Here is a 19,546-nt window from a genome sequence, read left to right as displayed (position 1 = left end):
AAGTCTAATCCCAATCAAGGATGTGAGTTTGACGAAAAGCAGAGCAGGCCTACACACTGACTTCTAGGTATCTGGGGCCAAGGAAACCCAGCAAGCGCCCTGATCACCTTTTACTTCACCTGGGTCAGGCAGAGCCTCCCGACTGGACAGGGATAAGTGTTTACTCCAGTGGCTTGCTGGCTGGTGGACAAGGTAGAAGGCAGTGATTCTCCACACAAGTACACAGTCTGAGTAGTGTCTCTGCATTTGGTGTAACACTGACTGGGTCAGTGGGATCCACAAGCCAAGGAACAACTCCCCTTTCAATCAAGAGTGCATCAGATGCTGGGACAGATAACAGGTGGCTGGGGGTCATTTACCTCAGACTCCAGAGAGTGGCCTTTTGGGCACTGGACAACACCCAGACTCCTGAATAAGACATGCACTCAAAGCTGCTCCCAGCATCCTGAGGCATTCCCAGGATGGCATGAATAGAAACTGACGCCCAACTGAACCACTGCGGGGAAAACCAGACACTCACCAAAGAGCTGGGAAGGATTGGCATTGGTGGCCTTCTCGTAGTTGGTAAGTCCTTCGTAGATGACCTTCCCAACTGCTGCATAGAGGCACTCGAGCTCTTCATACTTAGAGGCCACACTGGAGGTACCTGAAGCCAAAGTCAGAAACGGGGCACTGCAGTCAGGCTCCCAGGCCTAGAAGCCCTCACCCAGGATGTGCAGCGCCAGCATGGGCACTTGTGCACTCCTTCAGGACAGTGAAGGCCTCACCTCTGGGCTGGTTCCATTCCACACAGCCAAGAACAGCTGTTCTCTCTCTACACCTTGCCACAGTGTTCTAAACACTTGCTACAAAATGTGACACTTTGATCTCTCCAGCTGCTCAACATCTGCTATGGTATTTCAATCTAGCTTCCCTTTATTTACTTTTTTTTTTTTTGCAGTACAGGGGATTGAACCCAGAGCCTTGTGCTTTCAAGACAGGCACTCCATCAACTTAGCTATATCCCCAGCCCCTAACTTCCCTTTACTACCTGAAGGAAACAGGAATGTTCTGTGGATGAAGAAGTTAATTTCCAAAGTGGAGAGAAAACACTGCAATGCTTTCAAAGAGTTTTCAAGTCATTTTTTTTTTTCAAAGAAAGGTCCAAAGTAAACATAACAAGGTAACAAAGTGCTCAACATAACAACTGGAGAATGAGCACTCTCAGTCAACAAGTGCTGTGTCCACCTGTCTACTCCAAAAGAAAAGCAGCACAAATGGGAAGGTCACCTACTTGGCTCTGTCGGGAAAATGCTCATGAGGCGGGAGAGAAGGCTGTGGACGGCTCGCAGCACTTTGGTGTTTCCACATGTCATACAGGCAGCGATGCCACGCTGCAGGGGTTTGAAGCTACTGAGGATGGCTGGGGACTGGAGGACAGTCAGCAAGAAACTCAGCACTTCCAATCCTGTGCAAATATTTCCATAGTTCACTTGATTCGGCTGCTCCTGGGGTGCAGAACACAGATCACTCACAGGTGAGGCACTGAAGTCCAGTGAATTTCAGACACAAATCCAGTGAGATACAAAATATGCCATCTAGTATTTACAAACTAATAAAAGCCACTAAAGAATAAAGTCATGAGATGACCATAAACAGCAGAATTTCATACAACTGTGTCTTTTATAAATTTGCTTTAGACAAAATTTCTTAAAAAGCTTAAGATACTAATATTTAATATTAAATATCAATATTTTAAGTCATTAAAATCTAGGCTGAAAAGTTACAATGAACTATGCTTCTCTCCTCCCACATTTTTACTTAAAAATACAAAAATTCCTCCAAAGAGGATTATCTTTCAAACTGTCACTGACTGAATCTAATAGATGATGGCAGCAGTAAAAATAAATAAATAAAAACTGAATTAAGTAGAAAATACGGAGCCTGGTTTGTAGAAAGGATAGGTAATTCTTCATGAAATTTTCATTTCTGCAGATCACACACACACGCCCTGTGTATGCACTTCGTGGGGTAAACTTTTACTAGCTTGTGAGGTAGTCTTTCACTATGAGTTACAGGAATAAAGGCAGAAAGCCGCTGTCAGCAGGGCTCACCCACTGCTTCTTGAAGATACCAGCCTATGAAGTGGCAAAGACTGCCCACTACAACTGAGCTTTCAACAATGAATGCAAATGAAGGGAAAGTAAATCAATTTTTTAGGGACAGAGGAAGAAATCTGTAGTCCAGAAGCTATGTACCAGGGAAGAATCAAACCACATGCTAGAGCCTTCCAGGCTCTTGATAGTTCTGCTTCATAGCACAGAACTGCACTTTGTGACCTTTCAAAACCCTAGGCAACAGTGTCAATGTTTGCAATCCAACATGACAAATGCCTATAACATGCTTTATAATTCTGATAGTGAAGCTTTCAAATTTCATCAAAATATGGAACCTGTGATGGCAATGAAATGACTAAGACAAGAGAACAGTTTTTGTTATCACCAGACGACTACAGGATCATGGTTTTCAGAACAACAAAAGACCCCAAAACAACAAAGCTATTGCCCCAAATGCTGCCTGCCTGCCTAAGCCCTTAAGCCATCAATAAAATCTGTTCAAAAAACTCATGCTTATTTAAAAAATGTTTTTCTCAAATCAACTAGTAGGACAGTTAAATATAAGTCAACTGTCTTTGTTTCAAACACCCCAAAGAGTATTTGGGGCTGGGATGAGAGCTGAAGTATCAAAACCACATTCAGAGAGTCACACCGGCTCCTCCTCCTTAGTAGTCAGAAGAGAAAAGTAGAAGAGGCCATGCCTGGCCAGGGGTCTGCAAGATGCGGGTTTTCAGGGTCAGGCCCAGAAGGGATTCACAAACACCCATCCCTGCACCCAGGAAACAGCATCTGATTAACAGCCTGAGCAGCCAGCTTCACTGCGGCCTAACAGACCTGTGCACCTACCACGGTCATCAGCAGCTTGTCGAACCACTGCAGCTTGAGCTCGGACTTGGACCACATGTCCGGACGCAGCGCGGTCTTCAGAAGATTTACACAACGCCGAGAGAGCACCTCTCCAGGAGACCCAGCTGTGTTGGTGTTGTCATTAACCTGGAAATGCAGCCAAATTCACGCTGGCGTGTCTCATCATCCTAACATCACTAATGACACACATGCACCCTTGCAGCCCAGCTCTCCATCTCATGGCCACCTTCTCTGATCCTGACTTCCCCCCACTGGATCCCTTGCCCCTGCACGCCTCTCCTTCACAACATGTCAGTGGCAACTGATCTGCAGCTCTGTGTGACTGACAGGCCCATGCTCCTCCCTGGGTGGCCTTCCAGCAGGCTGCCCAGAACACTGCAGGAATTATTTACTGGTTGAACAATTCAGAAGATTTTTTAATTCTTGGAAATTCTCAACAGTATTCCAAGATACATTATTTTAACAGTTGTAAGAACTCAAGGTCCCAAAATGAAAAAAAAAAAAAATATAGACTTAGAAAAATTATCATTTATAATAATTTTTTAACTATAAAATCAAGTTTCAGAAATGGAATCCAGGCAACTTCATGATATTATAAATCAATATGAATGACAAATAAACCTAAATACTTAAGTGACTACATGTGGCATAACCTTCAGATAGGCTGATCAACAGCATCATTGTGATTTATGTTCTATTCCCAATTTAATGAGTTAGAAAAAAAACTTTACCTAGCTCAAGAGCACTGAGCTACCATATTCCACCAATGCCAAGATACTGTTAATTATGACACATCATTATTTTATTAGTACCGAAAGAAGACCCATAACCAATCATACCAATTATAAGACACAGGCAAATTTTAGAAATATTAACCTGGCATGAAATAAGTAGAATTTGGAAAGAAAGTAACACAACTGACCTTAGGCCTGGTCTATTTGTCTTTAACTAAACTTTCACAAAAAACAGTCTACAGTGTCACCAAGTGACTTTTGTTCTACAGAGTCCCATACCTGACAAGCCACTCGAATGAGAAAGTTCACCACCGTGTCTGTGTGCTGCTTGTCAATGGGCTTCGAGAGAAGCGAATCAGCTCCCGGCAGTGACTGACTCCTCCCAAATACCTAGAAAAGGGTTATCCTTTAAGGCAGGAAGGGAATTCTCAATGAGAATTTCCTATGCAGGGTGCTGACTTATTCAGCCAGCTGACAGGTACATGATACTTCCCACAGACAGACACTGCTCTGGGCATGGGGGACACTGGGGACAGATATGGCCTCTGCCCTTGTAAAGGCTACAGACCCAACAAGTCAGCAAAGGACTAACAGAGTAGCAGTGAGGGAGCAATGTCTCATGTGATGGAGAACCAGAGGTACTATGTTCCAGCAAGTGAAAGACAGAGTGACCAGGAAGAAACCTGACAGAGGAAAAAGAAATGCCTTAGGCAGAAGCCAAAGAGCCGGTAGACACATGCTAAGAGAGCAAAGGACCAGAAGTGGAGGAAAGGCATGGGGGACTGAGCACAGTGAAGCAGGGAAAGCACGTGAGCCTCCTGCGTTGCTAGGGTTACAAGGGTGCATCACTGCACCCAGCACTCTCTCTCCTCTGGTGTTGATGTGGAGCTGGAGATGCAACCCAGGCCTCACACACTGTAGACAGGTGTTCCACCACTGAGCTACACACCCCCAGTCCTCAAAGAGCTCCTCTTGATGCAGTCCTATAAACAATTAACCATTATTCACAGAACTCTAAGAAAAATGTGTCTGGAAACTTGGGAAATACCTCAGTAAGTGACATGCCCTGGAGCCCATTCCCAGCTGCCTCTACAGCTCAGCACTTGGCCACACATAAATTGATTGAATAAATACACAAGGTCCCACAAGGACACTTACTGCACTGATGGCTCCGGTGGCTGTCCTGAAGCGCTTCACTTCCTGGGCAGAATCCACAGACAAGCCTCTCTTAATGGAAGATGAGACAGAATTGACTCCTTCTCCACTGGAATTTGGGTCCATATCTGAATCCGGCTTAAAAACACACACATACACACCTGACTTTACTGACTGACTTCCAGGGAGACATATAAGGGATACGATCACGATGACACCAAGACTTGACATTCCTACCTGCTGGTCCTTGATCCTTTGCAATTCCCACTTAATAACAACTTCTGACAGGTCCACGGCCAGCCTCCTCTGCTCAATGGTGACACTGGGCGTGAAGCCCAGCCTCTGCATGGCACTGACCATGTGCTGTACCAAATGGTGCCGTACGGGGTAGTACACCTGTAGATGCAGCGCCAGCAGCATGTTAGGGGTGCCAGACCTTGGCCCCAGCACACGTGCAAGCACCCACCCACACACTCGTGACCCAAACACATGCTCAAAGATTCTGAATCCCAACTTCATGAAGTAAATTCTCGTTACCCATGAATGTGCCTATTATCACCTCTCTGCCCACACTCCAGGTGAACTGTAGTATAATAGTATATTTCAGTCTGTGAATAACATCTCTGAAATATGCTGAAAATCTGAATTCTCTTTAGATAGGTAGGCGAGTCTAGTCACATGTGCCAACCTTCAGACTTGATATCATAAAAGTGCAAGACTTCAAAAAGCAAATTGCCAATTCTAAAGAGTTGGCTCTACAAGAATGAGTTTCAGCTCAACACTTTCTCCTATGCCTAAAATCTACCAAAAAAACATTCAGATAAAATCCTGGAGCAACGACATGGCTGTAGTAAAGGAGGTGCAGCAACACAAGTAACTCTACGGCCAAGTCAACAAGTTCTAGAATCATGGACAACTCCCCTCACCTAAAGTGACAAGTCATCTGCATTCAGGGTGGAGCACTTACAAGGCAAGCAAGCAAACAGAGGCAAACACGAGGGAACATTCTCTACACTACACCCATTTCCAGGTCGTAAAGCCTGAGACACACACACACCAATCATCACCTGGAAGCAGCTTTCCTAAAATGTGAATGACCACCTTACTATTGTAGAAAAAGAAAGAGCTAGAAGTTCAAAAGCCAATGTCCGAAAATGCACTCCATGCCCATCTGGTGTATGTTCCACACACCTTAAAATGTTGTACTATCAGATGCAAAATATGCACCAGCTGTGGAACTGTGTGCCCCTCCTCCACAATGATCTTCCTGGTCCAGTGTGTGAGCATCTGGTGCCCATCCTCCATGCGGGCAGGCACCGCTGGGGTCAAGATGGCCATTGCTTGTCTGACAATCGCTCGGGCTTCCATTGCATGAGCCTTGAGAAGACTATGGAATACCTACGATAGGAATGAAACTCATATTACAAGTTGAAAATGAAGGCTTCGGAATATAGGTTATTAATATCCAGGACTAAGATACAATATTTTTGCAAAACAATTTTTAAAAAATTCCTTAGGGCCAGGCATGGTGGCACACACCTATAATCCCAGAAGTGGGAGGCTGAAGCAGGAGGATCATGAGTTCAAAGCCAGCCTCAATAACTTAGTGAGGTTCTAAGCAACTCAGAGAGACCCTGCCTCTAAATTAAATACAAAAAAGGGCTGGGGATGTGGCTCAGTGTTGAGGGCCCATGGGTTCAATTCCCGGTACCAAAAGAAAAAAAAAAAAAAATTCCTTAGGACTCTTATAAAAACAACTTTTTTGCTTTAAGTCCTGCTCGATAAATACAATCATTCTAATATTTATCGAGCACCTACAGTATGCCTAGACTGGGCTGGGCCAGCCAGCCTGAGTAAGGACCAGTGCCTTGCATAACTCTTCCGACTAGCCTAAGTGGCCTAAGTCAGTTGAGGCACACAGATGACTTCATTCTGGCTACAGCATGAAAAAAAAAAGCGGAAGGGAAGAATATCAGAGGCAATGAGGAGTAGCAATTCCAAGCCTTTAAATGATAGGTGAAAGCCAGGAACCCAGGGAAGACAATTTGATTGGTACTAAGGTGTAGAAGACAGGAAGGACATTGGAATCAACAGGACCTGAAATACCTGGGCCCTAGGGAGGAGTAGAAGGTATCAGAAATGGCCCTTGGGCATGCTAGCTGGAACAACTGGGGGAAAACAGTATCTGCCACAGTCTTAGAGTGACACTTCCTCCCAAGTGCCTATGGGATGTGGTGACTGGCTTTCTGGGTCTGGAGTTTAACACCACAAAAGTGAGAGGGAACAGCTGGGGAAACTATTCACACAAGCGTGTCATTACATTTGACTCTTAAGCAAAGACACTGATTCACCCAGGGGCACAGACCTCCTGAGTCGAGAATATAAAATGCAACCCAGCCTGTCATACAACAGAGCCTAAACCACCAAGCTCAAGGATGAAGTTCCAAGACCATTGAAACTGCCAAAAGATCATAGAACACAGTTTCAAAGTGCCCACCTGTTTTGGACTGGGGAGGGCTGGGACCCTTGACACAGACACTTCCAAGCAAGTGTAGTGGTATGTACCTGTAGTCCCAGGGCTCAGGAGGCTGAGGCAGGAGGACTCCTTGAGCCCAAGAGTTTGGGGCCAGCCTGGGCAACAGAGCAAGACCCCTATTTTAAAAAACTTTTTTTTTTTTTTTTTTTTCAAAGTAATACCAGTGTTGGGAAGCCAAATGCAATGGGCAGAGGAGCCTTGGGGGGTTGGGGGGGGGGAGGGAGGCACTGTTTCAAAGCAAGGCTGTAAAAGAACCAGAGGGCAGAGGAATAACTAGGGAGGAATGAGACAGAATTCCTCACTATGGGACGGCTCACAGGATGCTCGCACCCCATCCCCAGTCCTCTCACCGTGGTGAGAGCACCTAAGGCAGCTTCCTCTTGGCCTTTCTTAGGTGCACAGTCACCCTGTCCCCAGTCCTCTCACCGTGGTAAGAGCACCTAAGGCAGCTTCCTCTTGGCCCTTCTTAGGTGCACAGTCACCCTGTCCCCAGTCCTCTCACCGTGGTGAGAGCACCTAAGGCAGCTTCCTCTTGGCCTTTCTTAGGTGCACAGTCACCCTGTCCCCAGTCCTCTCACCGTGGTAAGAGCACCTAAGGCAGCTTCCTCTTGGCCTTTCTTAGGTGCACAGTCCACAGCACCGAGCTCATTCAGCTGCCATGTAGCCATCACCACCTCCATCTCCACAACTCTCTCATCTTCCCAAACTAACACTCGGTCCTCATCGAACACTAACTTTGCATTCTTCTCCCCAGTCTCTGGTAACCTCTATTCTTGCCGTCTATGACTGTGCCTATTCTAAGTACCTTGTAAGGAGACGGGTTTTTAAACTTATTTATTTGAGGGGGCTTTTATGCAATTTTTATAGGATAGATGAGATGAACTCTTTTTTTCTTTAATGGTATTGAGGAAAGACAACAGAGGAGAGGCTGAGGCTGTATGGGTGTGGGGAAGATGTGAATACTGGGCAGACAGGGGGCCCTGCAAAGTACCTGGAGGACAATCTTCTTATGTATTGCAAATTTGGCAATGATGTGTGCCAGAAGCAAGTGTCCACTGTATTTGCAAGCTGGGTCCACACAAGCCTTCGAGAGCAGGCAGGGCCATGCAAAGGTCATCAGGCGGCGCAGCTTGCTGTTGCGGTTCTTGTTGTTGTCGTGGATGTGGTGGGGGGCGTGCTCCACCAGCAGTGTGGCATACTGCAGAAGGTAGATCCTCAGGGAATCCAGCATGTCCGCTTGCTTCTCTGGGTCCAGGACCTGCCAAGGAACACGAGTAGGATGAGCTCATTTCTAGTTTTGAACTGTGTAACTAAGGGCCATACAGCAAGTTTAAATCTTAAAAACTCACACATGTACACATGGACTCTACATATATACATTTATGTCACAATAACTTTCCTTTTAATTCAACTTATTTCAATGTTCAAAAAGGAAATTGGAAATCAGAAATATAATGCTGACTCTATTCAATTCAACTAAGTATTCTATCTACCTTCTACCCATTAGATCTGCCCAATTCTGGAGTTCAGACAGGCTGAGGTCTTCTTTATGACTCTTCTTCTCTTCCCTGGGTCTACTGCTTCTTGGCAGTACCCGCTCTCACCCCTTTTCAATACTCAAAACCAAACTCTTCACTGGTTCCAAGTCAGGGCATCTGACCCAGAAGGCACAGATTGGAGAAGAGAAGGTGGCACAGGGGAAGGGGCTGTTTCAGGGTCACCATTTGCCCAGAATAACACAAGGATCAGCATGTGGACTAAGACTAAATTCTGAACTCAGATCAGAAGAGAGTAGGAAGGAGGCCTGTCTTAAAAGACAAATTCTACATAAGGGCTAGTAATCTGTTAACACGGACAAGGACAGTCCCCTTTGCCTTGATCCAAGGATGGAACAGATAAGAAATCTACCTGTGTCCCTTCCAAAGAACATTAATATGTATGTGGTGGTCACCTCTGGAGACTATTAATTCACAATGCAGAAGAAGAATGCTGAACGCCCCATGTTCCAGTAAACAATTGGCATAAAACATTTCAATTTGACAATCTCAGGATAAACAAAGCATCTAACCCTGAAGTTCAGTACGATGAGCCTTAAGGGGACAGCGCAGACACTTTAGTAGGGAATTTCAGACTTTGCCACTGCTATACACTATTTCATTAACTTGGTGAAGACAGGTCCCAACCACAACTGGGTCCAGTATAATATTCTGCCTTTTACTAGTCTCAAAAACAGAACATCAAACCCCTTACTAGGGGCTTGCACACACTAACCCAGGTCTTGATTTTCATTGAGACATTTTCTGTTTCTGATTAGAATCTTTCAATGTAAAAACATTAACTCATTCCAAAGTGTGGTGCCTTCAACAATTAACTGCTAAGAATTTTAATGGGACCTCTGGTGTGCCATGGATTGACACAAACACAAAAAATAAAAGTCTTGGGGCAAACTTATTCCCACGAGTCCCTACACATGCTCCCATACACATTCACTCATCTGTAAGCTTTCAACATGCTGAGGCACTGCTGCGGCCACACCTTGGTTATAAACACGCTGGTGATGCTCTCGGGGTTGTCTCCTTCTGGATTGGGAGGTCCTAAAAGCTGTTCTCCTTCCCCCTTCTCAAAGCTATACAAGAAGGCAGGATTCAGGATATGCTGCAGAACCTACAAAAAGATTAAAAATGAAGGAGGAGGAAAACAAAGTCATGCTGCTTATTTCTCTTAGGTGGAAAAGTGAATACTTTTGGCCATCCCACACCTTCAAGCCAGAATCAACCAAGGCAGCAACTGCTCATCTAGACTCCTAGCCAAACACAATTGCCAAGCTAGGTTAAACACCTGAGGAAGACACCTACTGTCAGCCTGTGTACTCCTCATTTCCAATAAGTCACTGTCTGAAAACAAGGGATCTGGGGCTGAGGAGATAGTTCAGTCAGTAGAGTGCTTGCCTTGTAAGCACAAGGCCCTGGGTTTGATCCCCAGCACCAAAAAAAAAAAAAAAAAAAAAAACAAGGGATCTAATGATCTACTTTTTAACACTGTCCACTGAAAGATCCCCAGGATACCAGCCATTGCACCTGCAGCCTTCTACTGCATAATTGCAGGGCTCACCTTTGCTTTCAGTTCATCTCCAAAGTTGGGGTCATTGAAGTCTACAAAGCGAAAAAACAGGGCGCGTTTTTGAGCAATGCTATAATTTTTGGGAATCTCTTCTTCCATATACTCTTTTAAGAATGTCATATTGCAGAGAAAACGACCAGTGAAGGCTCGGAGCAGCTGGAACAGCAATTCTATGTCTCCATAATTCCTCCTGAAGAGTCAGAAAGAGAAAACAGGTTAACTTAAGGCAAATTCTGTCAGTTTGTATCATCTCTGACGTGACTTTTAAGCAGCTCAAAGTTATAGCCCATCCCCTACAACAAATCTGACTTTAGGTGTTCAATGAGCCTGTATCTAATTTGCATAGCCCTGTGCAAATTAGAAAAGAGGCTCCAGTTTCTTAGCTTATCAGACAGAGCAGCCTGTGGCATGTGCAAAGCTTGATGGATGCACCCACTTGCAGTAGTTCAGTAGACAGAAGGCCAGCAACTTGGGCTCCTTCCAGTTGGTGGCAGCCATGTTCTCCTTCCGGTGTCTTTCTTGAAAGGTCTCGCTCACCCACACGCGTCTTAACTGGCTTACCAGTGAGTGCTGGCTGGCCAGCCAGGAGTCGTCATTTTTAACTATGATGCTAATGATCTGTCAGAGAAGAAACAGTTAGGGATCTGCAGCTCGACCAGACTCAGGACTGCACAGGCCCACGGAGAAGATATTACCTTGATGGCCTGGAACTGGAGGTCCAGGCGCATGGTGCTGGTGCTGGGTGAGCCAGGGCGCACAGCAGTCTGCGCACCGCCCGGCAGCAACAGGGTGATGAACCTGTTGGGGTTAGCTGCCAACACATCCCGCAGAGGCCTGGCATCTTTGTGTTTTAAAAAACTCTGAAAGCAAAACAAAGAAGAAACCTGTTTTAAGATAAATCAAACTCACGAAAGGCTAGAGGACATCATTCTAAGGTTCTTGCTAAATCTCTGCAGGCAGGCTAAAAAAAAAAAAAGAAAAAGAAAGAAAAAAACCATAGTAAACACCCTTTTCAAAAAAATGCTTTCAGACAGGAATTAGACTTCATGATTATGACTTTATAATCCTAGCAGTACATTCATTTGTTACCACCAGCAAAACCTTACAAGAATGATTCCTAGACCCGAGCTTTTCATGGAGACCACCAAACAGCAACAACATTTCCAGATTCAAATGTCTCTGAGAAACACGAAGTCAGAACAGCGAACAATAAAATGTGAGGTTAACATCCTAGAGCACGCTGGCTGACACAGATCTGCAGGCCCCTGGCTGCAGTCACTTCGGCTCCTACCATGAACATCCGGCTCCACTGGGGATCATTGAGGGTTGCTTCCATCATGAACAGCTCCACCGTCTGTGAGGGGTGCCGAGTCAGGAACTTGATGAGCGGCTCTCTGAATGGACTGCCCGCCTACAAAACACAGGGAAGCTGCAGCAGTCTCCCTTTCTCAGAGCACATCCACCTCAGCACAGGGAGCACAGGTACTCCCCACTCCCCGGACTCCAAAGGACCACAGCAAGTATTAACATCCAGCACCTTTATGTTGTCAGTTGGCCCCATTCAAAATACAACAAAGTGAAAACATTCCAAGTGTCAGACGGAAGCAGAACCAGAATCAACCCCTAGTCCAGACCGTACCTCAATCAACATGGCCCGCTCTGTTTTCATTACAACCTCTAACAAAGGCTTGACCAGAGTCTGAGGTGCAGCTGGGATTAGATGAAAAAGGTTTATAATTGCAGAACAAATCTTCATTTCCTAATGAAGAAAACCAAAAATCACAACAGGCCGATTACTTTTGTGAGCAAGAGAGAGAAACACAAGTACAGACCCTACCAGTCTAGCTACATTTGCAAGGCTGCCACCAAAGCAGAGGGTTAACATGGAAAAGCCACAACTTACCAGTCTTAGACTACAACTGTGTTGTATCCTGTGCAAACTAATGGCACCTGGCTCAACTGCTATGGGGGTGGGAGGGGATGTGACTATATGATGTGACTGTGCCCTTTGTTTTCAGGCATACTAACAAGGGTTGCAGGTGACCTTACACGTCACCTCTGCTAACCCCCTCACAGAGGCAGGGACGATGGGTCACACCTGCAGCCATGAGAGCATCAGGAATGACCCACCTTCCAGTGGCATCATGGGGTCTTTGCAACACACTAAGTTCTTTTGCCCTCAAAACCCAGCCAAGGGAGGTCCTCGAAAACCACGTATTTATCCTGGAAACTACATGTTGATGTAAATGAATGACGAAGCATTTGTCAACCAGGCCTAAAAACAAGCTGACAAAGCTCACATTGAATTAGGTGAGAATGTGTGCAAGGCCAAGCTCCACACTCTCCAACAGCTTGGGGGTGGGCTGCTGAGGGTTCTTCCATCTCAATGTCCTGTTCTCAGAGGCCATAGTTATGCTTCTGCCATTCAAAGACCTCTCTGTGGCCACGGGGAAGGGAAGAGCCTCTGACGCACCACCCTGCATTGCACGCAGGGTGGCGTTCCTGGCTCTTGAAAGGTAAAATGGGGATGATAGACACTGGTCAAGAGGGACCACATCCCAGCAGCAGTTCAGGCACTTTCCAAACCTTCTCTTTTGACCAAAAGGCAAAGGGAAATGGGCAGGAAATAGGAAAAACTGGTTCAGTATCACCCCTGCCCTATCTCTAGAGTACGCACTTACAATTTTTCAAGTCTTTAGATAAATTCTATTTCCAAATTATTATATTCTAAGGTCTTTTACGTCACGGTTTTTCATTTTCAAAGCAATGTCATAAAAATCACTTCTTCTGATCTTTACAACATCATTGGAAAATAGGAATGACAGGTGTTATTATCCCCATTTTACAGAAGAAGGAAAGTTCAGAGTTTTGACTGTCCAAAGCCACAGTGTTGTGACTACACCTCTGTGTGTATGTGTGTGTAAGAGAGAAAGGGACTGGCAGGGACACAGGGCAATGAGGTTCTAAATTCAAGGCAATCAGCAAGTTGGCAATGTGAAAGAAAATAATCATTCCCAATTTCTAACAGATATATCTTTATGGAGGTTTACAGGAGCTTGTTAGATAAATGAGTTCTTATGAACGTAATGACAGAAAAACCAATTTAATCTTAAGTAGTACTGAGATATTGCAATTCTAACATGTAGAAAACAAAAGAACTTAGAATCTTGTTTAAAATGTCCTAATATAGAACATGCGTGGCATCCGGACAGTTCACAGCAATGATACTAATACAACTCTGCCACAGACAGACAGCACAGGTCACCGCACTCAAAGGCACAAGGCACTCTGTCCACTACAGAATCACAACACAGCTAACGAGTCACAGCAAAACCAAATGCGACAACAACCCCCTCCTGCAACTCCACTGAGATTCTCACCTCTACCCCTTCCATGGCAGGCTGAACCAAAACAAAAATCACAGCATGAAAAAAGGCAACGAAAAGGTAAAAAGAAACGAAACGAAAAGAAAAGATAAAGTGTTCTTCACATTACAAGTCATAAACTGACTTTTAATAGGTTGTTCTCACCTCAAACTGACAGAATGGAGACAAGGAACATCTCCCGCACTCTGAAATGCTTTCCTGAGGATGGGGAGGAAAATCATCTTTTTCTATTTATGTCATTTACATAAAACTTCCCATACACTCAAACACAATAAGGGTTATTTGGGTTAACAAGACAGTAAAGACACAATTATCAGAAAGCAAATGATAGTTAACAAATGCTCAGCAGCAAAAAGCAACCTCCACCCTCGCATGTCAACACAGCCCTCTGATGGTGTCTCACAGTGTGTTTCTTCCCTAAGTCAAATGTTAAACCAGGGCTTCAGATTTCTTTTGTCAGAGAGAAATGATAAGACCTTGTTATATGCAAATATATTTTTGAAAGACTTATTTTTCAGAGTGAATAATTCAAGATTTTATGTGAAGTACTAAGGCATTGAAAAAATTGGGGGGTCGGGGGAGAAACTCCCAACTAGAGTCAGAAAAGAACCAGGCATACCTAAGCCAGGCCCCACCAGGAACAAGGCCATGACAGAGAGTTGGGTTATCTTGTGTGGTGAACCACAACCTTCAGAAAACTATCTGTATGTTTATAGGTGTGTATGTGAAGTGGCAGTAACAGGTAGTTATGTGTTGCCCTTTGTATGATCAATGCCAAAAGGGAAACTTTCCTAAACATGGTGATACCGCAAAGCTCAGATCATCAGGGGTACCCCAAGTTATAGAGGTAACTTTGATTTACTTCTTTATTCAATTATTTAATATGTCTTCAAATATGGTATCTCAACTGAGCAAAGTTATTTGGGAATTCTACTAGTAGGAACCAACTACTTTTCAAGACCTGTTCCTTATCTTGTAACAGGATCTCTAAAAAATGATCGGAGAATAGTGGCCTAACACTGGGCTTACGCAATGAAGCCATAGCCATGCCTTCCTACAGACTCCCAAATGCTGAGGCCTGAGTTTCAGTCATGGCCAACCTCACAGAGCCTGACATCTCCCACTGTTCTGTAGTACACTCAAGGGATGATGAAAATGTCCCAGTAGGAGCCTGAAGACTTCCCAACACCCACACCTCCATTCCCGACACAACTCCCCCCATGCAAAAAATTTGTTGTAAAAGTTTATGAGCTCATTTTGATTCAATGGAAGTCATTCACTTATCCTTAGAACTTTTTAAAATGTTTATTACCGATCTTATGATGTGTTTCAGAGAACTCACAGGTTATTATAAAAACAAATGTAAATTTTAAAGCAAAAATCCCTCACAGATGAGTAACGGGGAAGAAAAGCACGGAGGCAGCTGCACCTACTCCCTGGAGCAGAAGCTTTGTCAGTATGCTCTGCTCTCCTCCATGAAGATGTCCTGGTTTATTTTTTGCATATATAAGTAATAAAATTTCCAAGGGGTCATTCATGGTATAAAACATCTTTAAAAAGTTTAAATTCCTGGTTTAGTTCTGCTTAGTTGGCTGTTTAGAAGCGGCAGGAAACAAGATACCAAACAAAACGCCTTGACACAGAATGGTCAAAACAAAGCATAATAAAGCGGAAAAAAAAAAATCCAAGTTGGGATGAAACACAGCATCCAACAAATAGGCACAAGAGGACAAAAAGCCACATTAATTATGCTTCTAAAGAACTATGAAGAATTCCCTAATGGTGATATAGCTGTAAATTTCACCCAGTGTCACAAAACTTAAGGAAAATATACTTCCACTGATACATCAACTTAGAAAACACTTTTTAAAATTAGCATGTACGATATTAGATTCAAAACAGCAAAAAGCATGCATTTTTAAAGAGACAAAGTCTTCAATGACCAACATCAGATACTTAAGAATAACTACAGCAGTCTTTCCTCAAAACCATGTAAAATTGCTTTAAATGCTGGTCATTTAATTTTTTGGCAAGATTGGGGTAGGCGATTTAGACCTGGAAAATAGACATGCCAGTATTTATGTGATGCTTTATTATATAAATGCTGTAAGACCTAAAAAAATCTCTAGTTGGTTTTATCAAGCAATAATGATTAAACACGAACATTACCGACCAGCAAGTGATGGAAAGCAATGGAAACAAGAGCTGAGGAACGCACCACCATGTAAACAGCTGCTGCCAAGAATAGTCTAGAAAACACGCTGTTTAAAGCAAAACTAGTAAAATTGAAATACTAACATTTTCCAAGCTTCCCAGAATTCTCATCAACAGATATTTCATATTTAAAGTGAACAAAAGGGAGATTTTAAAGAAACAAGAATGAATCTTTAGCCATTAAGAGAAATAAAAGCAAGATGTAATGCTAATAAAGTGATTAACAAATTTACATGGACTTAAAAATCACATAAAATTAGATTTCTGACCAGCATTTTAACTGACGCACTGCTCTGGTATTAACACTGATACCAGCAGTACACAACCTGGGTGCCCTTCCCAGAAACAAGCGAGTCACTCACGTTTCCGTCGCTCCTCTGGCCCCCTTTGTGGGTGATGACCACCACTTCCATCCATTTGCGCAGATGTTGCTGTTGAAAAAACACACCCTTAGATACAATTTCTTCAGGGTAGAAACATTTCACTTGCAAATACTGCTTTTTGATGGAAACTAGTAATCATTCATTTCCCTTGTATTTAATGTGACAACTACAGTGTTTCCACTACTGAAACAGCCCAAAATCAAACTAGTGATATGGATAATTGGCATCTGTTTTTATTATTTAAATAGAAAGGTTAACTCTGCTACTACAGCAAAGTGTTCTGAAACCTGCTATTCCAAAGCCAGGCCCTGCCACTTTCCTTCAGTGCTGATTATATGTATAGTTGTTCACTTGTGTCAGGTACCAGGCTGGAGATACAGAAGAGAAGTGACCCACAGGCCTCATCCCTGTCCAGAGGAGCTCATGATCCAGCAGGAAAATAAGGTAAAATACACACGGTACTTGCCAGGTGTAGCTACAATACAGTTAAGAGTTAAGAAGACCCAGGACCCAGCTTTAGATGGGCTGGGCAGTGAGGGGTCCCTACTGAGGTTTCGATGTACAAGCAGGGACTAGAGAAGGGGGCAGATGTGCCCCAGTGGGAGAAAAAGCACTGCAGGCAGATAAAAGAAGAAGTGCAAGGGCCCTGAACTAGACAGAGAAAGGCAGCCACTACGGTTGAGGAGCAGCAGGCATAAGGGGACCTGGAGGAGATGGCTGGTGATGGCCCACTGATCTCTGCACTGAATGCAGCCAGGCAGCCATTCCCTCTGTGCAAAACAAGGACAGTCCTTATGTAAGGAGACTACGTACTTGAGCAAGCGCAGGGGAAGAGATCCTGCCTTTGCCTATGCTGAGCATGGCTAGGCTCCTGCAAAACTAAGTGGACAAGCGTTCAGGGCCTACAGCTCAACCACCTCAAGGGCACTCGAGTAACAGCTTTCTTCATTCTTCTGTATTACTCACACCTGTTCTCCAGGCCAGTCTTCCTATGAGTGCTCCATGGTGAAACAGGCTTGGGGACAATGGTTCAAATATATACAAATGCCCTTCTCAAAGATGGGGCTTCTCTGAGCCTTTACTGTCCTCACAGTCCTGTGGAACTTCGAGCTGTTTCCCAAGCTCACAGAGACAAGGAATGGGTACATATTGAAAGGTCATTGTTCTACCTCGAGCAATGCACATAATAATATGCCTGCCTTCAAAGTGCAGGCTAACAACATTTTATCAGTAAAATTCCCTGAAGGATACTAAACCACTAGACTATAAATTCACATACCTGTACCTTAGTAGAAGAGCTATTCATACAAAGATATAAATGAGAGAGAACTGAAGATATCAACAATGGCCAGCTTTTAGATTTTAGATTTCCCGAAGAAAAAAAAATGACACTAACTGGTATATAAAATCATTTTCAATTTTTAGTTCAGTGAGGAAATATCCAAAACAACAAAACATGTAGGATCTTTCAAGATCAAATGTCAAGCAGTTCAAATGGAAGAAAGGAACTGAGTACGATGCATAAAAGAAGGAAGCTGGGCCCTTATCTCTCACCATAACACAAAAATTAATTCAAAATGGGTCAAAGACCTGAACATAAGAGCTAAAACTAGAAAATTCCTATCAAAGAAGGGGAAAATTTCTGAGTTCTTTCCATGAATATCCACCTTGCAAAGAGTGAGTGTCTTATATCTGAAAATAATGCCAAAGGCTTGAGCTGCTAATCTCAAAAGGTATCAGGAAGGAAAACAAAAGCACCACCATAGCTACGGGCTGGAGTGTCCCGCAGAGCACAGCAGGCATGGGGTAATCCAGGACAACCTGTGCCACTAACTACAGAAGCACCGCCAACGGAGTCAGTGTGTGCTGGATGGAAAGGTCTCAATAAGCGGCAGTACAATCATTCTTTGCCAAGTACGCCAACACTCTGCTGTCAGAGGATTTTCAACCTTTCAGAAAGACAGAAAAGGGGGAGACAAAAATCCCCTGAATGAAACAACACAAAACCTACATTAAGGAAAATGACACCCAGCCTGCATCAGAAGCTACTGACCACAAGGCAGTTCTCCAAGGCTGTACAAGAGAAGGTCTGGATAATAATGAACTGCCAGCTCACGCCAGATCTGAAGGACTAGATTGAGTTTGTTTATTTTGTTTTTTTTTTTTTAAAGAACAAAAACAAACATCAACCCCTCAAAAAAAAAAAAAAAAAAAAATGCTTAAACCAGGCATGTAAACGGAAAGGGAAAAAAAAAAAAAAGAGAGAGCCGATACTAGATACAGTAAGTTTTAAAAAGAGCTTTGTGTATGAAAGCACTTAAAACATGGGAGAAAGTGTCCTTGATGTGTTCTGACGGAAGCATACCCGTCAGCTACTTTAACCACTCATGAATGTCTGTGTGCAGGGAAACTGCTAGCTATGTGAGTACACCACACATATGTGGAGGCATGAGGGGAAATACTCCATGACTTGGAAAATGCATTCCACATACAGCTGCTTCCCAGTTATAATCTATTATTAAGGAACTTACAATTTTGGTGTCTGAAGACATGAAGAAACCAGTACGTGAGGTAAACAACTGTGCGGTTTTCATACACATGAAATATGTATCTATACCCCAAATGCAACATATCCACACATACCTAATCTCTGTCTGCTCACTTCTACAAACAGCTGGGGGAAAGATATACCAAAAACAAAATAAAACAAGAAAAATACCTCCAGTATCACAAGGTGTCTAAACTGTAATGCATGAACACATGCAGTTACAATGAAACTATAAGCTAACAAACAACTCTTCATGAAACCGTTTATATCAGAAGCAAAATGGAAGGCAAAAAAAGCTAATGGTCAAAATCTTCCATCTGCCTACACTTACTGTCAAATGAACCCCTTATCTGCAGTCATTTCTCTGATAATTCTAAAATACAAAGGATGTCTGAAGTTCTTGCTCAAGGTTGTACAGGAGATGTTCCTTCTATTTTGTAAAAGGAAATGTAAATTGGCAAATGTCTTCAGAGAGCAATGTGACAACACACTGGAAGATTAAAATTC

General features: G+C 43.6%; 1 protein-coding gene across 9 annotated transcripts in view; it reads right to left on the bottom strand.

Moving 5' to 3' along the window:
* The window catches only part of TRRAP (transformation/transcription domain associated protein), a 118,833-nt gene that overhangs the window by 45,391 nt on the left and 53,896 nt on the right, over positions 1–19,546 (bottom strand). For 6 of the 9 annotated variants that reach the window (XM_079121199.1, XM_079121205.1, XM_079121201.1 and 3 more), the window contains exons 31-46: positions 16,471–16,539; positions 14,039–14,092; positions 12,148–12,267; positions 11,800–11,919; positions 11,204–11,368; positions 10,945–11,126; positions 10,500–10,698; positions 9,924–10,052; positions 8,380–8,646; positions 6,044–6,250; positions 5,090–5,248; positions 4,856–4,990; positions 3,977–4,087; positions 2,943–3,089; positions 1,274–1,487; positions 521–646 (exon numbers count right to left, since the gene is read on the bottom strand). In XM_079121199.1, the coding sequence (XP_078977325.1) occupies positions 521–646; positions 1,274–1,487; positions 2,943–3,089; positions 3,977–4,087; positions 4,856–4,990; positions 5,090–5,248; positions 6,044–6,250; positions 8,380–8,646; positions 9,924–10,052; positions 10,500–10,698; positions 10,945–11,126; positions 11,204–11,368; positions 11,800–11,919; positions 12,148–12,267; positions 14,039–14,092; positions 16,471–16,539 (2,404 nt within the window). The remainder of the gene's footprint in view (positions 1–520; positions 647–1,273; positions 1,488–2,942; positions 3,090–3,976; positions 4,088–4,855; positions 4,991–5,089; positions 5,249–6,043; positions 6,251–8,379; positions 8,647–9,923; positions 10,053–10,499; positions 10,699–10,944; positions 11,127–11,203; positions 11,369–11,799; positions 11,920–12,147; positions 12,268–14,038; positions 14,093–16,470; positions 16,540–19,546) is intronic. The other 3 variants (XM_079121204.1, XM_079121206.1, XM_079121207.1) reach the window with 1 other exon arrangement.

Source organism: Sciurus vulgaris (genome assembly GCF_902686455.1).
Source record: "Sciurus vulgaris genome assembly, chromosome: 18".
Classification (NCBI taxonomy): domain Eukaryota; kingdom Metazoa; phylum Chordata; class Mammalia; order Rodentia; family Sciuridae; genus Sciurus; species Sciurus vulgaris.
The sequence above is the reverse complement of the archived record's forward strand: the minus strand, read 5'-3'. Positions and strand labels throughout refer to the sequence as shown.